Source organism: Coenobita brevimanus, chromosome 108 (genome assembly GCF_032717465.1).
Source record: "Coenobita brevimanus isolate Jiangsu-jjx chromosome 108, ASM3271746v2, whole genome shotgun sequence".
In the NCBI taxonomy this organism is placed as follows: Eukaryota; Metazoa; Arthropoda; class Malacostraca; order Decapoda; family Coenobitidae; genus Coenobita; species Coenobita brevimanus.
In genome coordinates, this window is record NC_137061.1 from 9157865 (window position 1) to 9178872 (window position 21008).

Genomic DNA, 21008 nt, shown 5'->3' on the forward strand with positions numbered 1-21008 from the left:
TAGTTGGGTACATCAGGATCCAAAATGGCCGACTTGTCCACAGTTTAGAGGACAGTAGTTGGGGCCTAGTTCTTGCTAGCTAGGGAAATCTTCTAGCACTTCTTCATGACTAGTTTTTTTGCTGCCTAAGACATGTTAATATCTAGTGTGTTATTTATGCAATCTATGTGTATATTGCCAAGACATACCTAACATACGAGGCTAGTGTAGTAGGCAGGATAAATTGCTTAGGAGGAGGTGCTGGGGAGCCTCCTAAGCCAGCTAGAATACAGGCCTGTGGGTTCCAGCTTGTCTTGTACTTGTGTTAATTTCTGTAATATAATCTCAATTTTTTCCCTCCTGTAATAAATAACGTACAGTCGTCAAAAAAAGTACTGATATTTGAGAGATTAAAAATTTAGACTAATTCCAGGTAACTATTTTAATGCGTAACAAATTATAACATGCGATTTATTATACATAGATTCTAAACCTTGGATCGAAATGTAAAGCGTGAGTCTCAGTACTTTTGTGGCTGGCTGTATTTTTACCTGTATAGATAAGAAAATAGATTTCTTTCTCGGTGTAGAGGGTCCCATGTGTAAAAAGTCCTGTGATATATAATAAAAACTCGCATCAACCTATTTTATTTCATTGACACTCTCAGGCTCCTAATATTCTTTGTGGAGAGGACGGAGAGCGAGAGACTGACGAGGGGAGTGTATGTGAGTGAGGTGGAGGGGGGGAAAGGGAGCGGGAGGCCAAGGATGAGATGGAGGGATGGAGTGGAGAGGTATATGAGAGAGGGAGGGTGTGAACTGGGAGCAGGGCAGTGAAATGGCGGGGAACAGGGCTATGTGGAGACGATTTGTTTGTGGCCACCCCTTACTGGACTAAGGCATCTGGCAATAGATAGATAGATAGATAGATATTTTTACTTGCAGTCAAAGGGCTATATACACTGAAATCGTCCCTGCAGTAAAAACCGTAATAAGTCTATACTTCATTCACTTTAACTTGGCCCAGATTTTCATCCTTTCGTATTTCACGTGGCCGAGTGACAAAAAAAGACAGTGCTGTGGCTCTACATTCTTTCTGTGGCACTGCTTCGTGACTAGCATCATATTCGAGCGTCTGTTGTCATAATTCAGCATTCAAGATGGAGGGATGGCAATTTTAGACCAAGTTAACATGAACGGAGTATAGTAGGGACGAGTCTACTGGGATGGTAACGAGTCTACTGGGATGGTAACGAGTCTACTGGGATGAAAACGAGTCTACTGGGATGGAAACGAGTCTACTGGGATGGAAACGAGTCTACTGGGATGAAAACGAGTCTACTGGGATAGGAACGAGTCTCCTGGGACTGGAATGGGTCTACTGGGATGGAAACGAGCCTACTGAGCATACGAGGGATAGTGATGCAAGCTTTTCACACCTTCTGGCTTCCTTGACTCACTCTCGCCTGAATAAAATCGCCTGGCGTTTGTTAGAATGAAATATTTGAGTTGTACCGAAATTACTTATAAAATTCCCAAGTTAAAAAGAAAAAAAAAATACTCCATACATTTCTACACAGGTGATGGCTGAGTGGAAAGAGCAGTGGGCTGGCTGGTAGAAAGGATGTGGGATCGATTTTTTCTGAGGTCAAGGAAGGGACTAAATTTCCTTAAAATAATCCTAACTCATCTTCCATAAGACCCATCAACACGCAAAATACACACACACACACACACACACACACACACACACACACACACACACACACACACACACACACACACACACACACACACACACACACACACACACACACACACACACACACACACACACACACACACACATCTGTCTATCTATTTATCCATCCATCCATCTATCTATCTATTTATCTATCTGTCTATATTTATGTACAGGTTGGCGATATATGTCGTTAGAAGAGGTACAACGTGAGATAACGAAACTGAGAGAGAGAGAGAGAGAGAGAGAGAGAGAGAGAGAGAGAGAGAGAGAGAGAGAATTATAGTAAAATGAATCAGACTCATAAACAAACCTCTGAGATCGTAAAAAGAGCATGAAATCTCAATAAAATATCCACAAGGGGAAGAGAGGGAGGGCAGAGAGGGGTGTGTGGCCAGCCAGGTGTGTAGCTTAACTAATACTAAAGGTGTGTTTGGCCTTCTTTGCCGGAACACGAAAGCGGTCACGGGGTTGGACGGAATCAGACTGAGGATTTAACGGCACGTGAGAAAGTGAGAGTGTAATGGAGATGTATGGTGATATCTGAGTCGCGGATTTATGGTGTCAATTTGGTGGATTTTTTGTCATGGTGTGGTGGAGTTGTGCTACTATTGTGATGAGGTTGTGGGGGAACTGTGGTGAAAGTGTGGTTGGGGTTGCAGTGGACATGAAACGATGTTGTGGTAGGGTTTGTGGTAAAGGTGTGGTATGTAAGGGTTTTAATAGGATATTGCGGCAGAGTGTCCTAATTGAAGGCATTATGGGAGAGCTGTGGTGAGTTGTGAGGACACTGGTGAGTTTGTGGTACAGGTGTGATGCAATTATGTGGGAAGTGTGTGATGATGTGTTAGATTTGTTGTGGTGGTGTGACGTGGGTGTGGTGTGGTTGTGGCGATACTGTCAGGTTGTGGAGATGTTGCGGTGGGGTTGTGGTGTGAGTGTTGTGTGTTTGGTGGTGGCGTGGTGAAGTAGTGGTGAGACTGCGGTGAGGATCTGGTCTTGCTGTGGTGAGGTTGTGGCCACGTTCAAAGGGGAACAAAAGGAGGGCTTTCGGAACAGGGTGGGGCAGTAATAATATACTACTGTTGCTGTCGAAGAAGGGACTTTGCTGTGTCCAGGTGTAAGTGGTGGTAAAGTGCTAAGGTGAGGTGAGGTGCATTTGTAAAGGAAAACTGGTAACAGGGGAATACTGAGAGTGAGTGTGGAGAAGAGAGGCTTGAAAGTGGATGGTATTTAATTTTACGCCTTAAGGATTAACAATGCCAGTTAGATTGGGAAGGAGGTGGAATTGTGGATGAGGAAGAGGTAATTGGGTGTGGAGCTGAAGAGTAAGTGTGGGTGAGTGTGGGGTATAGAGGACAAAGTAATGGCAAAAGGACCAGCAGAGCAGGTAGTGTGGGGAGGTGTGGATGGATGTGGGTATGTTGAAATGAAGGAATGGGTGTGGGTATGGGTAAGGTGTATGGAGGCTTGGGAGTAGGTATGGGGTAGAGAATACAAAGTGGCCTGGTAAATGTGGGCAAGAGAACAACCATGAAGGATGTGACGGGGATAATGATGAGGGTAACATAGCAGTTGCATTTAGGGTGGGACAGGGGTGGGGGTGAGGGGTGAAGGGAGGGAGATGAAGGGTGAAGGGGGGAGGTGAAGGAAAGATAAGAAGTTGGGGGAAGAAAAGGAAACAAAGATCAATATTTCCGTCAACTAAAAGAGATTCTATGACACCTCTTCTTTCATTACCTGGTTTCCATACCACACCTTGATTTTTTTTATGTTGATTATCTATTTCTGATATGGGCACAGAATACTTAGATAACATTCAAGATAATATCAACGTGCCATATGTAGAAATGCACTGATAAAAAGTGATACAAGGGGGCCTCCTCATCAGCAAATTGGTTTAGGTTACATGACGTTGTTCGTAATTGGGCTAAGGGCTTTTCGTTTTTCCTTCTGCACCTTAATGAAAACATCTTCTCTTGTTTCTAACCACCGTCAAAATGGGGAGATGGGGAGGAGGAGGAAGAGGGAGGGAGAGGTAAGAACAGGGGGGGAGGGGGAGAGGGAGGAAGGAGTAAGGACAGGGGCGGAGGGGTAAGGGAGGGAGAGGTGAAGGATGAAGAGGAGAAGGCTGTGTTTGGAGGTGGCGGGTGAGGAGGAGAGATGAGAAGAGGAAATGTGAGAGGGGATATTATAAGACAGGAGGAAATGGGTGGGGATGATGGGTGGCAAGGGTGGAGGATGGAGTGAAGGATCAGGGCTAGAGTGAGGAGTGAGTGTGAGACGTGCCATGTCTTAGGGTGAGCGTCATGAGTTAGAGTGATGAGTTAGAGTGATTTCGCCGCCTTTTCCACTCTAATAGTCTCTGTGATTTAGTTGGTGCATAGACTACATGGGACTACAAAAGGTATGAGATAAGGCTACGAAGAAACACTACAAAAGAGGCTGGGGCTACAAAAGGACAGTACAAGACTACAGACAATAATACAACAATACATAGTAGTCTGGGTTTTTGAGAAGAGTGTACATAGCTTCAAAAACACAGCCTACAAAACTACAAAGGGCTACAAACAAAGACAGGACAATGTAGAGAAATACAGTGAATATGTTGGGCTACTGACAGGGCTAGGCTACAAGATAACAGTGACGGGGCTACAAAGGGACACTGGGCTACAAAGGAGGCAAGACTACAGAGGAAACTAGGACTACAAAAGAACAGTGCACACACACACACACACACACACACACACACACACACACACACACACACACACACACACATACATACATATAGTGACTAGTGCAATGTCGTGCAGGCTGCAATCTCTCTCACTGCTCAATCACTGCAATAACCACGCTCTTGGACTACGACTGTCTGCTTCCTTTTCTTTGGTTCTTTGGCCTCGCGGGGGCTATGGGGGGGGGGCAGCCCCTTCACTACGAGAGGCTGAATAAAATCGTCTGTCAGTTGCACGAATGAGTAAGAAAAGAGATATTGAATTTTTAGGACTTAGGTATATATGGATTATACTGATATGCTGATACTAGGAATACGGCTCAGTGTGCTGGTGTGGGCATGGCTGCGGCAGTGGTAGTAGGGAGTCTTAGTAATACAGGGTAAATAGTTGATGAACACTGACTGTACACAAGACATCATCATACTCTTTCTAATCCATTCCTAATCCATTTCTAATCCATTCCTAATCCATTTCTAATCCATTCCTAATCCATATTTCTAATCCATTTCTAATACATTACTAATCCATTCCTACCTGTAATCCACTCCTAATCTATATTTCTAATCCATTTCTAATACATTCCTAATCCATTAATAATTCATATTTCTAATCCATTCCTAGTCCATTTTAATCCATTTCTAATCCATTCCTAATGTATTTCTAATCCATTGCTTATCCATTTCTAATTCATTGCTAATCCATTTCTAATTCATTCCTAATCCATATTCCAAATCCATATTTCTAATCCATTTCTAATCCATGTCTGATCCATTCCTAATTCATTTCTAATCCATAGCTCTAATCCATTCCTAATACATTTTAAATTCATTCCTAATCCATTCCTAATCCATTGCTAATCCATTCCTAATCCAATTAAAATCCATATTTCTAATCCATTCCTAATCCATATTTCTAATCCATTCCTAATCTATTTCTAATCCATTCCTAATCTATTTCTAATCTATATTTCTAATCCCTTTCTAATCCATTCCTAATCCATACTTCTAATCCTTAAGCTGAATAGAATGGTTTATTTGTAGCTAGAATAAAAGAAAAGAGGTGAAAGATGAACTGAGAATTTTTGGCCCATATTCTCGTAGGATCAGGAGGCACCCTAACACCTCCTCCTTAGTGAATTATTTTTGGATATGGCTGGTTAATATCCTTTGGTACGTTATTTATGCAATGGCTATATTGGAAGGATTTATATAACAGATCAGAACAGTATGGCGTAATAAGCAAAATAAATCGCTTAGGAAAAGGTGCTAGGTCAGGGGGTAGCAGGAATGAAATTTAGAAAGACATTATGATCGTAAGGAAATAAATTGAGTCTGTCTTTAACCCCTTCAGTACGAGAAGCTAAATTTGAACCCTCGTAGTGAAGGGGTGTTACGTTAATCCCTGTCAGTAGGACGTGGGATTTTGCGTCACTCATTCTAGGTGATTTTTACCAAGCTTATGTGGCTGTACTATACTCCTTTTACTCTAACTTGGCCTAAAATTGCCATCTCTCCATCTTGAATACTCAGCAAGGGGTAACACTAGATTATGCTGCTAGTCACGAAGAAGTGCTATGGTAGGTAGAGCCGTAGTATTGTCATATTCTGGTACTGAGCTACGCGAAATAAACCATAAGAGGATGAAGGCCAGGTTAAAGTGAAAGAACTACAGAGAGGGTATTCATGTGCCGGAAGAACTATAGGTTTTAGTAGTAGTAGTAGTAGTAGTATTGGTAAAATTAGAAGGTAGAGGGGAGAGAGAGCCACCTAATCCTACTATATCGCAACCATATCAGTGCCAAATCATGCACAGGTGAAAAAGCCAGGTACAAAGTATTACCTGTACCTGCCGTGTTATTGACAAGGCCGGATACTGAGCAGGATGTAGTAGAGAAAGTGTAGGTGTGTAGGTACCTGCGAATCCTGAGTTTAAGCTCTGTTAATATGAACAGTTTTGGGGAGCTGTCTTATTTAGCGTGTCTTTAAATTCATAGCTACGTTAATTATACAGATGGGAGACTTGTATCGTTCATCATCATCATCATCATCATCATTATCATCATCATCATTGTTATTATCATTATTATTGTCATCGTAAAACATCATCATCATCATCATCATCATCATCATCATTATCTTACTTCACACCAACACTTCCAACTATGAATCTTAACTCCTTGGTGAGATGACCGTGGCGTCTTTTGCGTCATTTTCTTGCTCTTTCGAGACAAATTAATTCAGCATGAGAGAGAGAGAGAGAGAGAGAGAGAGAGAGAGGAAAAAGACATCCTCTAACTGATGTGTTAAGAAAAGGCCGTATTCCCGAAGGCATGGGAGACTTCGTGACACCAGTTCGTTAGCGAATTATCCAGCTAAATTTGATACTCTCTGGTATACGAGGCTGATGTGGTGAATATCCCAACATTCATTGGTATATTACAGATGCAAGCGATGTCTATATATAGGTAAATAAAATAAGTAATTACGCGCAGGACGGTAGTAAAGGCGTGAGACGCCACAAAACTCGCTTATGAAGAAGTACAAGTGGGTTTCTTAAAATGGCAGTGATATACTACGACACATAAACAATTTCGGTGACAGCCTTGAGCCCAACTTTCCATGCGACACGCCTGGAGAACTACTGTCGCTGTTGCTGTTGTCGTTCGTCGCTTCCTTAAAAAAATAAAGGAATAAAAAAATAAAAAACAGACTTAACAACACATCCCAGGACGAAGGTCGACCCTACACGTATTTTTCCTTGAGCCAACGGTGCGGTGGAATTATTGGTGTGGTTCTGGCTGACAGGGGGCGGGTTTAGCTGAGGGGGCGTGGCTGGGACCATGGAGGGAGTGGGGGGAAGGGGAGGTGTGTGGAGGGGGGAGGGGGTGGAGGGGAGTGGCGAGAGACGGAGAGGATAGGTGGTTGAGAGTAGAAGGGCGTTGGGTCGGGGGTGTGAGGGTGGAGTGGGGGTGGTAGGAAGTGGAAGAGGGGACATGAGGGAGGTGGAGGGGTGACTGGGAGTGGTGGAGGGAGGGAGGGAGTGGCTGGGTGGGGTGAGGGAGAGAAGGGAGCATTGAGGGGAGGGAAGTAACGCTGGATTTAACCTTGTCTTGCGTGACACTTTCCCGGTATAAATGCCAGACTCAAGTTAGTTCAGACAGTCTTCTTCTCGGCTCGACACTGGTAGCTCTCCTCCCAAGGTGAAGAAACAACGCAGATTTCTACAACAACTATACTAACAGTGAAAAAAAAAATATATATATATATATATATACAGTGAATTAAGTCTTCTGTATATATGGCAAGAATGGATTTGCTTATTAATTGCGAAGGAAAATGAAAACTTTCCACAAATAAGATGGGTAAAGGGATATTCGAAAACCGGTTATCGATTCAGTTTTTTTTATGTATATATTTTTTACCAATCGTCTTGTTGCAGATTGAGTTAGGCAATTATATTAATGCCAGGGTAATAATCTCAAGTTAGATTTTATTTTTAACAAGGGTGGACGAACCGTGTAGTTAGACGCAGGTATCTTAATTAGGCTTTCATCATTATAAACAAACGTCAACATTAAGCATTAAGAAACAAATCCAATCCTAATATGATCACGGTACATGTTTGTGTCTACGGTGGCACAACAGATGTATGATTCTAGTAATAACGGTACAGGTAACTAATTTATTTCACGAACGACAGCTGACGACTCTTGTATTTAACTTTGGATTACGGTACACGATAGTTCTCGCCACAGAGTTAAATAATACACTCATAGATTAACATGTACATATAAGTAAATGATATCAACACATAGTGGGTTAATGTCTTGTATGGCTTAAGGTTCAAATATGCGCCAATTTGTTAACTTTAGAACAAACTTGACATGAAAACCAGCACGCATATGTACAACTGAATACTGAATACTGTTTACTGCCGTCCACTTAACATGCCCCCCCGACAATCAATCACTTAATACTGAGATGTCTTTCATATTAAACCCTGCTTACTCCCGGCAATTTTATTCGACATACTAGAGACCGCCCGTGTTGCAAGGACTAAGGAGCGTTCGCCATCAACTAATTCAGCCTGGGGACTATCTATTTGTTTCCGCCTAACGCCTGGCGATTTCCTTTTTACCCCTTCGCCCCATATGCCTTTGCTGGGGGTGAATAAGATGGTGTGGCAGAAGAAGGAACTAAATAAGCTCGTGGCATTAAAGAAGTTGCTGGGGATGGCTCACTTGACCCCTTCACAATCACAAGCTCCGTTTTTTCTCAAGATGAATTGAAACTAGTGATATAAGCAACAAAATACATAAAAGGTCATAATGGAAAGGGGTAATTGGTTCTTATGGCTTAATAGCTTTTGTTACAAAATACCAATAGTTCCATCACACCGTCTCAAAATTGTGTCGACTCCAAGCGAGGCTATGTCACAGTACTGAATGACAATGAAATGAATTGAGATTTCGCTTAAAAAACACTAGCGTACTCTCCCGCCAACACACACACACACACACACACACACACACACACACACACACACACACAAATTTCGCATCAGTAACTCTGCCTTCAGGACTGGCTACAACCAATATGCATAAAACTGACCTCTCTTCTTCCTCCTTCCAGATGGTGTACTTCGTGAAGGGTGTGGCTGTGGTGGTGCTGGCTTTGGCCGCTATTGTCCTTGCTGAGGCTGAGGCTAAGGCTGACGCTAAACCAAAGCCCGATGCTGATGCTGATGCTGATCCTGAAGCTGACCCTAAGCCAACCTACCCCGAGCCCTGCTACCCCCACACTGAATACGTCACTAAATACGTGGATCATTATAAACAGGTAAGTATTTCCCCCATAGATGGCGTTTTATAAATCTATACTTCGTCCATCTTAACTTGGCGTAGATTTTCGTCTCACTGCATCCTTTTATCCGTAGTTTAATAGCAGAAAAACACAATACATTTCTACTGTACAGTCTTTCCATAACACCTCTTCGTGACTAGCATCATATTCTGTTTGTAAAATCTTGGTGCAGATCAGCATTCAAGATAGAGAGATGGACGTTTAGTCTATAGTAAAGTGGACAGAGTATATCTTTTTTTTTTTTTTTTAATAATTTACTGCACTGTGAAATAGGATATACAACCTGCCTTTACTGAACAACTTGACATTATGTACCGGATATTATTTGAGCAAAAGCTGATCAGAAATTAATTTAAAAACTGCTTCAGGAATTATTTATTGGTTACAGGAACGAGATAATAAAATTGATTCGGAAAATAAAGACAAAAATATATAAGGATATCGTGGTCAGAAATTAAACAAAATATAAAAATTTAGGACTTCCAATTAAGTTAAATTTGTCTTTTCTGCTGTCAGTGACCTCCAGTTTTTGAGAGACAATGTATTCAGGTATTTCGAAATGAATGGATCTGGATTTTGGTTTTCTTTTCTTTAACTTTCTTTAGAAGGGACGAGTTTTATAAGCTTTCATCAGCTTTTATGTTTTATTTGCTCAAAGAAAAGTTTATTTCACTGCAGGAGAACTAACTAGCGTCTCCTAAGATTATTACTTTGTAGCCTGACAAAATCTGATCAGTGTTACCTGTTTGTGGTGTACAGGTGCCCGTGTACTCCACCATCTTCAAACAGCAGTACATCCCTAAGACCTATTACAAGACCCAGTACCACACCCAGTACCACACCCAGTATCAGACCGACTACGTTCCCAAGTACGTCACCGACACTGTGTACAAGACCCAGGTGGATTACGTTACCCAGTACAAGACCGTGCTGAACACCCAGTTCAACACCCAGTACGTCACCACCACCCACTACATCCCCAAGTACATCACCAAGACCTACTACCAGACCCAGTTCGTGACCGAGACCCAGCACCAGAAGATTTACAAGACCGAATACCACCCGCAGTACGTAACCAAGACCGAAGTTGCGTACCACACCGAGTACCAAAAGCAGTACGTGCCCCAGTACAACACCGTGTACAAGACCCGCCACACCTACAAGACCGTCTGCCCCAAACCTTACGGCTACGGCTACGGCCACGGCTACTACTGAGGCCCCAAACACAAGCCAGGGGAGCCGGTGGTGGAGCAAGGGCCGGAACCTCCAACGGGGCTGACAACAACACCATCTTGGGCGATCTCACCACCTGGGCCGGGAACCACCTGTGCCTAATTACTTCTCTCTGCCCCTTCACTACAATGGCCTCCCCTTCACCAACGCTTTTTGGTCATTTTTCTCCTTTCCTACGATTAAAAATAGTCAAGTAATTGCCAAAAAAAAAAAAAGACATTGCAGTGTTGAAGGATTACCAGAGATATTCCATTCACTGTTAGATCTCTTTTAATCTGAACAAAGCTGACTGCAAATAAGAATTAAACAATCAGTTAATATCGTACTGATGGCTTCGTGGACAGTTTTTCTATGCCCATCATTACAATAAATCCTTCTTAAGTTAAATTCTATAATCTGGTGGTAAGTAAACAAAGACTGTCGTACGGAAAGGGATTAAAGACTTACGGTTCAATACTCTTTCTTCCCATACTTGTACATAATAATACTCTATGTGGGTTTCATGTAAATATCTGGCATGTAAATGATCTAAATATTTCTCTCGTGTGGTCTGAGCACCATTCCTGTTTTCCTCTATCTATGTCTTCTTAAACCCAAAAGATTTATATATATACACATCCCTCAGGCTCTGTTCTCTGTGGAAATATGTATCTAATTTTTGTCTTTGTGGATTTGCTTGATGTTTCTGGCGTTGTCTTACTTCCGTCTGTATGAACGAAGCAGTCCATGTGATTTGTGTTGTTCTTGGATGAATATATTAACTGCAACCGTATTTTGTTTTGATTATTCTTCCTTTACTGAACTCAGATCAAGGTAAGTATCTTTAGCATCACCTTTATAATGCTCTTTATCATCCCCATTATTATCGTTATTTGCCTCTACAGCATGAGAATCACCATCATTACAATTATCATCATCATTATCATCATCATTATCATCATCATCATCATCATCATCAAAATCATCGTCATCATCAAAATCATCATCATCATCATTATCATCATTATCATCATCATCATCATTATCATCATCATCATTATCATCATCATCATCATTATCATCATCAATATCATCATCACTATTACCATCCTCATCCTCATCTTTCAAAAAAAAAAAAACTTCTTCTCCTCCCCCTCCTCCTTCTCCTCCTCCTCCTCCTCCTCCTTCTTCTCCTCCTCCTCATCATCATCATCATCATCATCATCATCAAAATTATCCTCCTAATTATCATTCAATCATTTTAAACAATCAATCATTATCCTAACCAAGTAATTTACAAATAAATAAGCTGGTTAGGATCCAGAAACAGAAACAGGAAAACATAAAATGAGAACTATCAAGAAAGTGCCCAGTAAGAAGAGTCACCCATCAGTTCACTCACTTATAACTTAACAAGAACTGATGACGATGGTTGAGTTTCTACACACATAAGAACATAAGTTGGTCTCCAGGTTAACGTAGTCTAATACAGTGACGTCTTTACCTTTCCGATGGCGCGAAGTAAAGTCAAGAGGCAAAGAATGGCCCCAGGAGTCAAGAAAAGAGGCCAAGAGGTGGGGAAAGTGGAAATCTCAGTCCTACACAAGGCCTGACGCGCCTAAAATTCCACCAGTTCCCCCTACAACCAGCACAGTCTCCGTTTTCTTTGGCCAGTGAAGAAGTGATCCAGGGTGTCTCTCATCACTTCACCTGTGGGCTATAGGAGCATTATTTAGCTCAGGAGACAGCAGCAGTTTACCCCTGTCGCATCACATTGAGGCACTTATTCCAGATGGATTTGGGGGGTTTGTAACACCCTTTTCTCAGCGATTTATTTTACATATTACACATTTACACTTTCCTGTACATTATTGATATAAATTTAATATCGACATAATTTTCGTCAAGAAGATACTGAAGCTTAGTGTGCAGAGTAAATCTCTAAGAAAGAAGTGTTACGGAATCTACAAATGCCACTTATAATATGAGTCAAACTATCATCTTTAAATTCCCTTGTAGTTTTTTTTTTTTTTTAATGTCATTTTAATATCGATAAATTTTTGTCATGCAAGAGGATACTGACTTCAAGAGAATAAATAGGTAAGAGATAAGTGTTACGGAATCTACAGAGCCACTTGGAATACGGCTACAGGTGCCCCTTGCTCGACTCCTTCAGGCAGCTCTTTAAGATGTCTGTCCTTCTCCTAAGATCCGCTGTGGGTGCAAATCTCCCTAACACCTCTTCCATCATGATTTATTTCTAGATATGGCCGGTTAATATCCTTTTGTACGTTTCCTATGCAGAGTATGGCGATATTAGAATGACTGCGTGACACGAATATGGGCAGTTAGGTGTAATAAACAAAATAAGTTGCTTAGGAAAAGGTGCTAGGGAGCTTCCTTAGCCGACGAAAATTCGGGACCTTGATCTTACAATGGAAACTCAAAAAAAGTAAACACACATACACACACACACACACACACACACACACACACACACACACACACACACACACACACCTGTCCTCATTACAACACTTGCTACACCTGCAGTACACACACACACACACACACACACACACACACACACACACACACACACACACACACACACACACACACACACACCAAACAACACACACACTCGTTTATAAATCACCTCCAATCACCCACGTAACACACGCAGTCGTTCCCAGAGGAGTAGACTGTAGCACCAGTCGAGCAGGGCAGTACTCCCGAGGTGGATGGAAAGCTGATGACAGGGAGTGCTGGAGCTCCCGTTTCATCAGCCCTCAGGACTAGTTCCTGACCATCCCCCTTTGCTGAACTTTTTCAGTGTCTCAGTTACACAGAGAGTGGGCCAGCATGCTCTCCAGTACAAATTTCTCTAACTATCTACACCAAACTACATGCACAGTACACACTACACTTCCTATTCAAAATTCAAAAAAAAAAAATGGCGTCTCTTCACCAAGCCTCGGAGTCCCCAGGGGAGGGGACCATAAATGCCCCCACCATCCGCCCCTCTCCTGGTGACGACTCGAGGTGCCTGGAACCACTGTCTGACTCTCTTCTTCTTCATTTCTGCAATATTCGCGGCATTTCCTCTAACTTTCGCTCTGTTGAGCACCACCTCTCCTCCTCTAAACCTCACCTTCTTTTTCTAACGGAGACTCAGCTGTCTGAGGCAACTGACAGCAAACCCTTTTCTGTATCCTCCTACTTTCTCTATACTCATTTCAAAGCCAAAGGTGGCTGTTGTGTATATATACACAACGACTTATCTTGCTCTCGTGTTCCTGAACTCGATTCTTCTGAATTCTCCACACTCTGGCTTCGGCTTTCCTGTCGTTCTCTGACTAAATATATCTGTGCTGTTTACTTATCTCCTAATTCTACTGACTATCAAAAATTCTTCGACCATCTTACTTCTACGATGGAACACATTCTATCTATTTCTCCTTTCTCTGAAATCTCCATTCTAGGAGATTTCAATGTTCACCACCAAATTTGGCTCTCCTCTCCTTTCACTGATCCACCTGGTGAACAAGCCTACATCTTTTCTATCCTTACTGACCTAGAGCAGCTTGTACAGCACCCTACCCGTATCCCTGACCACCTTGGAGAGAGCTCCAACATACTTGACCTCTTCCTCACAACTAATCCTTTTGCTTACTCTGTTAATCTTTTCTCTCCGTTGGGCTCCTCCGATCACAACCTTATTATCTTAACTTGTCCTATCACTCCGGTACGGCCTGTGGACCCTCCAGGGAAACGTCATCTGTGGCATTTTGGAGCCGCAGACTGGGAGGCCCTCAGGCAGTACTTCTTTGATTTTCCCTGGAATGATTATTGCTTCCATGGCCGGGAGCCATCTGAGTGTGCCTTGCGCATTACGGAGGTTATTCTCTCGGGCATGGAAGCATACATTCCTTTCTCATATCCTTTGACTAATGCAAGAAAGCCTTGGTTTAATCACGCTTGCTCTAATGCTGTCTGCAACAAGGAGAGGGCCTACAAAAGGTACTGAAGCCAACCCACCCCTGAATCACATCATCTTTACGTTTCTGCCCGGAATCGTGCTAAGTCTGTTCTTCGCTCTACTAAAAATAATTTCATCCGTACTAAATGCTCTCAACTCTCCAACTCGAATTCTTCCCGCTCCTTCTGGCACCTTGCCAAAAATCTTTCTAACAACTTTACCTCATCATCCTTCCCTCCTCTTTTCTACTCTGATGGTTCTGTAGCTATTTCTTCTACTGATAAAGCAGATCTCTTTGCACAGACTTTCTCCTCCAATTCCACCTTAGACGATTCCGGTGCTGTTCCTCCATCACTTCCCCCCTCTGACTTCCTCATGGCTGACATTAAAATTTCTTCAGTTGATGTATTTTCTGCCATGACTGGCCTCAGTACTAACAAGGCATATGGGCCTGATGGGGTCCCTCCTGTTGTTCTCAAGAACTGTGCTTCTGTGCTTACACCCTGCCTAGGCAAACTCTTTCGCCTTTGTCTGTCAACTTGTACCTTTCCTTCTTGCTGGAAGTTTGCTCTTATTCAGCCAGTCCCAAAGAAGGGTGACCACTCCAAACCCTCCAACTATCGTCCAATTGCTTTAACGTCCTGTATTTCAAAAGTTTTCGAGTCAATTCTCAATAGAAAAATTTTAAAGCATCTTTCCTATCACAACCTTCTTTCCGATCGTCAGTACGGGTTCCGTCAGGGACGCTCCACTGGCGATCTTCTCACCTACCTTTCAGACTCCTGGTCATCCTCCTTTCGGGATTTTGGCGAAAGCTTTGCCATTGCACTTTACATCTCAAAGGCTTTCGATCGAGTCTGGCATAAATCTTTAATTTCCAAACTGCCATCCTACGGTTTCTATCCTTCTATCTGTGCCTTCATCGCTAGCTTCTTTTCTGGTCGTTCTATAGCCGCTGTTGTAGACGGCCATCGTTCTTCTCCTAGATCTATCAACAGTGGTGTTCCTCAGGGCTCTGTCCTATCACCAACTCTCTTCCTTTTATTCATCAATGATCTTCTAAGCTGTACATCTAACCCTATCCACTCATACGCTGATGACTCCACCCTTCACCTTTCAACTCGGTTCCCGCAACACCCATCTCAACAGTTACTTCAGCAAACTAGGGATGAGGCTGTGGCACACCTAATGTCTGACTTGGCTCGTATCTCTGACTGGGGTAAAAATAATATGGTTGTTTTTAATGTATCTAAGACTCAGTTCTTACACCTATCAACCCGACAAAATCTTCCACAGGTATACCCATTAATGTTTAATAATATTCAGCTTAATCCTGCATCATCCTTGAACATGCTTGGGGTTTCATTTACTCGGGACTTATCTTGGAAAGATCATATTACATCTCTTGTAAAATCTGCTTCCAAGAGATTGGGTGTGCTAAACCGACTCCGCTCTTTCTTTACCCCTGCACAATTGTTGACTCTATACAGGGGTTTTATCCGCCCCTATGTGGAGTACAACTCTCATGTATGGGGAGGCTCCCCACATACAGCTCTTCTCAATAGGGTGGAGTCAAAGGCTTTTCGTCTCATTATCTCTCCTCCTCTTACTGACTCCCTTCAACCTCTGTCTCTTCTCCGCACTGTTGCATCTTTATCTCTTTTCTATCGCTACTTTAATGGTCACTGCTCCTCTGAACTGTCTGCTTGCATTCCTCCACCTCTACGACGGGCGCGTAGCACCCGTCTGGCAGCAAACTCTCATCCCTTTTCTGTCCAACTCTCTAATGCAAGAGTTAACCGTTACTCCCAGTCTTTCATTTATGCAACAGGTCAGCTCTGGAACTGTCCCCCTCTGCCTGTGTTTCCTGCTGCCTATGATCTCCAGTCTTTCAAACGCAGTGTGTCCAGGCATCTCAAAATGATCGGATCTTGAATTTGGCTCTCTATTGTATTTTGTTTTTCTCTTGGAGGGAACTGTTACTGCGGGCTCATGGCCTTTGGTTCCTTCTTCCTCGCATTAAAAAAAAAAAACACCACGAAACCTGTACGTATAAGGACCAAACCAGTCTCATGTAATATGGAACTGATATCATTTTCCTCGACATTTTTTTAAAGAGTTTGTACAAAAATTTCTTGCGTGTGTCAGGTAATTATTTCTCTCCTTCTCCTCCCCTCCTCCCCGTGTCCTCCCCTCCCCCTCCCCTCCTGCCCATGTGCTCCTCCTCTCCCCACCTCCCCCACACACCTGTCAACACCTTCCTTCTGACCAGGTGTTGACGCAGACACGCTCCGTAGGTGTACAGCACAAGAGGCCCCAGTGCTCCCCCTTCCCCCTCCCATTCCTTCTCCCTTCCTCCATAAAAAAAGAAAAAAAAAAATCCAAATTCTTTCCCTCTTTCAGTTCCGTGACTTCTCTTCCTCTTTCTTTTTTTGCTCATTCAGTCCGATGATACACTATTTTTCTTGTTATTTCCAGATTATTTTGGGATTAGGAAGCTTGCAAACACCTCTTCCTGAGCGGTTTCTTCTGTAGTTGCTGTGTCAAAATGTTCTCGTGTGTTATCCACGCAATGTGTCGATACTAAAAAGATACAAAAAGCGAGAAAGATTATTAATGGGTAGTTTTAAAAATACATCGCTGAGGAAGAGGTGTTAGGGAGCTTCCTTTTAGACTCTAGAGCTCTCCGAAACTCAACAGCATCTGATAGCAACAAGAGAGAGAGAGAGAGAGAGAGAGAGAGAGAGAGAGAGAGAGAGAGAGAGAGAGAGAGAGAGAGAGAATAATTACATAAATAAAAAAAAATGACAAAAAGAGGTAACCGTACTCATGGGGTTAATTTCAGTCTTGCTTCCTTCTGGGGCTATTATTTTACCTACCTATCTATCTGTCTCTCCATCTATCTATTGCCAGACGCCTTAATCCTGTAAGGGGTGGCCACAAACAGATCGCCTCCATGTCGCCCTGTCCACTGCCAATTCACTGCCTTCCCCCAACTCACACCCAGTTCTCTCATACACCTCTCCAGTCTATCCCTCAATCTCATCCTCGGTCTCCTCTTCCCTCTCCCTCCCTGCACCTCACTCACACTCTCCTAGTTAGTCTCTCACTCTCCATCCTCTCCATATGACCAAAGTAAACAAAAAAAACTCTTAAAGGGGAAAAACCTCTCTTAAACCAAATTAATTCGTCTGGAGGCAGGGGAAAAAGAAGCACATGCCAAAAATAATTAATTGAAATATATTGAAAATTTTTGCTTTTATCTGACGCTTTTTATAACCAGTCTCTTTCCCTCCTGACGATTTTTTTTCCAATTATAAAAGTTTCCCTCATGGTGAAGGGGTTAATGAAAGGTAAATACAACGCCTCAATTAAATAAATAAATCTCTACTCCATTGATATCAGTATTCGAAAAATCCCTCTATCCTGGTGATATTAAAACCTAAATATTTATAATGGTGTGCGGTTAAAACCCATTTCCTACAGTTGTTTAAAAATTATAGTCTACAATTGCAATCAATAATTCCTTTACACCGCCTCGCTAAACTAAGCATTATTATCCAGGTGGGGTGGAAGGGTTGGACACCATCCTCATCTGTCTTCACTATTACAGTACCAAACAAACTCACACATTTCACACACATAAGCTTAATCCCAAACTATGACCCATTTCTGGAACATCTGCGGAAATTGGACAGCTTGTATGCATTATCGTTATCATTATCAATATCCCAGTCATAATTCTCAGATGAAAGACAGAGGAAGGATGAAAAATAAAGAGTTGTATGTTTAAACCTTTTCTTGCAAAGTTGAATGCAAGTGCCAAGATTTTTAGACAATTTCAGAAACACAAGTTTCTTTCCATAATTTCTGGGACGAAAGGTGAAGATGGAATAGGTTTTTCTTTCCTGTATCGAGGCTGACTACTCTCTGATCATTCATAATATTCACAGAAGTTCCATGAAGGACGGCCAGAAATTAGGGACTTACATTTCACACCGCGATTTGAGGTTTAAGCATACAGCAGCAAGAATAGGAAAATACAGAAATAGGAGTAACCATGAAATCAAATCTTTCGGAATTATATGTATTACTACCTTAGAATCATCATCAGTATTCTAACACAAATTTTAAGCTTAGATACGAGGTGCATATTATAGAGGAGGATTGAAACGTAGATTACCCTTCTCCTCTGAGGTGTAAAACACTCTCTCCCTCGTCGATGAATAAGCAAGGTAATTATAAGTAGGCTATGTCAACAGGTGAGAATAACAGATCAGTCATAGTTCCACTCAAGCTGAAGGTGGAGTGAAGGTGTGCCGCTCCCTAAAACCCTTTCAGTTTAACCTGCAGGCGGCCAGGTGTGTAGGCCAGGTGTATAAATACCTTCTTCACACTCTCACCATCACATTACGTCCGCAATTCACACAACTAACAACTTCAGAGGTGAGTACTGACAGCCGTGAAAGATGACTGTATTACTATAAGTAATTGGTGTTTACTGGCATAATACTGGGAGAACTGTTAATCAGAGTGGATTATAAAAAGTTCATCATATTGTTGAAATCGGAACTATTACTAGAGATGCAGTGTTTGCCGATAAATTCATGACATTTCCCAAAGCTTACATCTGTCATAGTATCCCCTCATAGGCTAAGCACAAAGTCCGTTTTCTCTCATATATGTATAGCAGGTTTCACGTTACGTTCTAGTAAAACTCGCCCAGATGAACTGAACGTGAAGTCGATCTGAACACACGCCTTTATTGGGATGGGTATTTGGCACTGGTTGGTTCCGTGCGCGTCTTTGTGTGGTCCTGAGGCAACTTTTTACACTATTAGGGTAACAAAATCATTTTATGCCTTCAAGTAAACCTCTGAGCATGTGGTCTTGGGTTATCAGACTCAGGTAAACAGTCAATGAAATTAATGACTATCAACCCACAAAAAAAGTTTGCAAGGCACGGCAAGGAGCATTGGTGAGGCGAAAGAAAACAAGAAGAAACAAGCCAAGAGAATAACTCGTCTCTCTCTGGAAATGTAATAACGTGTGTGTTTACAGATGTTTGTTGGTGGAAGATGTGTGGTTGTGGTGGTGTTGGCAGTGGTGGCGTGTGTGTTGGCAGAGGCCAGTTACCCTCAGCCCTGTCGACCCGAGACCCACTACGTCACCCAGTACCAGACGCAGGTCCAGCAGGTCAGTACTAGGGAAGTCAACCTCTCTCTCTCTCTCTCTCTCTCTCTCTCTCTCTCTCTCTCTCTCTCTTCGTGACAGTGTTCCATGTCTCTTTTTTCCCTTCTGTCAGTATAATTCTAATTCTTCTTTTTCTGAATTCTCTACATGCATACCCTATCACATTACGGTGGGCATGCAGCGCCCGTCTAGCTACATACTCACTTCTTTTGTGTCCAGTCCTCTAATGGTTGAGTGAAATTAAACTTAGTCCTTCATGTATGCAGCTGATCAACTCTCAAAATGTCTTCATGGTCTATCTTTTCCACAGCCTACTAATTCCATTTTTTTTTTTTTCAATGCTTAAGTGTCCAATCATCTCGAAATGGACGGAACTCAGACATTGGCCTTGTCTTTCAGTTCTCTCTGGAAAATGCAAGTTCACGGGTACTTACTTTATGTGATTCCTATGATTTTGGATTAAACACACACACACACACACACACACACACACACACACACACACACACACAGTGGTACTAAGAATGAACAGTAAACAAGCTTCATCTTTCTTGCACCATACCTACCTGTAATTTAACACCTGTTTGTACTCGCCAGGTGCCGGTGTACTCCACAGTCTACAAGCAGCAGTACGTGCCCACCACCCTCTACCGCACCCAGTACCGCACCCAGTACCAAACCCAGTACCAGACCCAGTACGTGCCTCACTACGTCACACGCACTGTCTACAAGACCCAGACTCAGTACGTCACTCAGTACAAGACCCAATACCAAACTCAGTATAGCACCCAGTACATTACAAGCACTCAGTACATCCCCAAGTACATCACCCAGACTCAGTACCAGACCCAGTACATCACCCACACCCAGTACCAAACAATGTACACAACTGAATACCGCCCCCAGTACATTACCACTACCCAGGTGCAGTACCAGACCCAGTACCAGACCCAGTACCTGCCCCAGTACCTGACTACCACCGAGGTCCGCAACAGCTACAAGACCGTCTGCCCCAAGCCCACTTACGGCTAATGAGTGAGACCAGACCACCAGCCAGACCACACAACACAACCACCACCACCACACCAACACAACCACCACCACACCAACACAACCACCACCACACCAACACATCAACCACCACCACACCAACACAACCACCACCACCCCAACACAACCACCACCTCACCAACACAACCACCACCACACCCACGCAACCACCACCACACCACACAACCACCACCACACCAACGCAACCAGCCAACATCATCAGCCATCTCTGTAGAGTTTAATCGAGTGCTG

At 42.8% G+C, this 21008-nt stretch overlaps 1 protein-coding gene across 1 annotated transcript in view; it reads left to right on the forward strand.

Annotated features, from left to right (window-relative positions):
- The window catches only part of LOC145416959 (uncharacterized), a 22813-nt gene extending 2075 nt beyond the window's left edge, over window positions 1-20738 (forward strand). Inside the window, exons 3-5 of the mRNA XM_080285807.1 lie at window positions 10262-10486; window positions 19575-19709; window positions 20304-20738. Coding sequence (XP_080141933.1) covers window positions 10262-10486; window positions 19575-19709; window positions 20304-20738 — 795 coding nt within the window. The remainder of the gene's footprint in view (window positions 1-10261; window positions 10487-19574; window positions 19710-20303) is intronic.
- The last annotated feature ends 270 nt before the right edge of the window (window positions 20739-21008 follow it).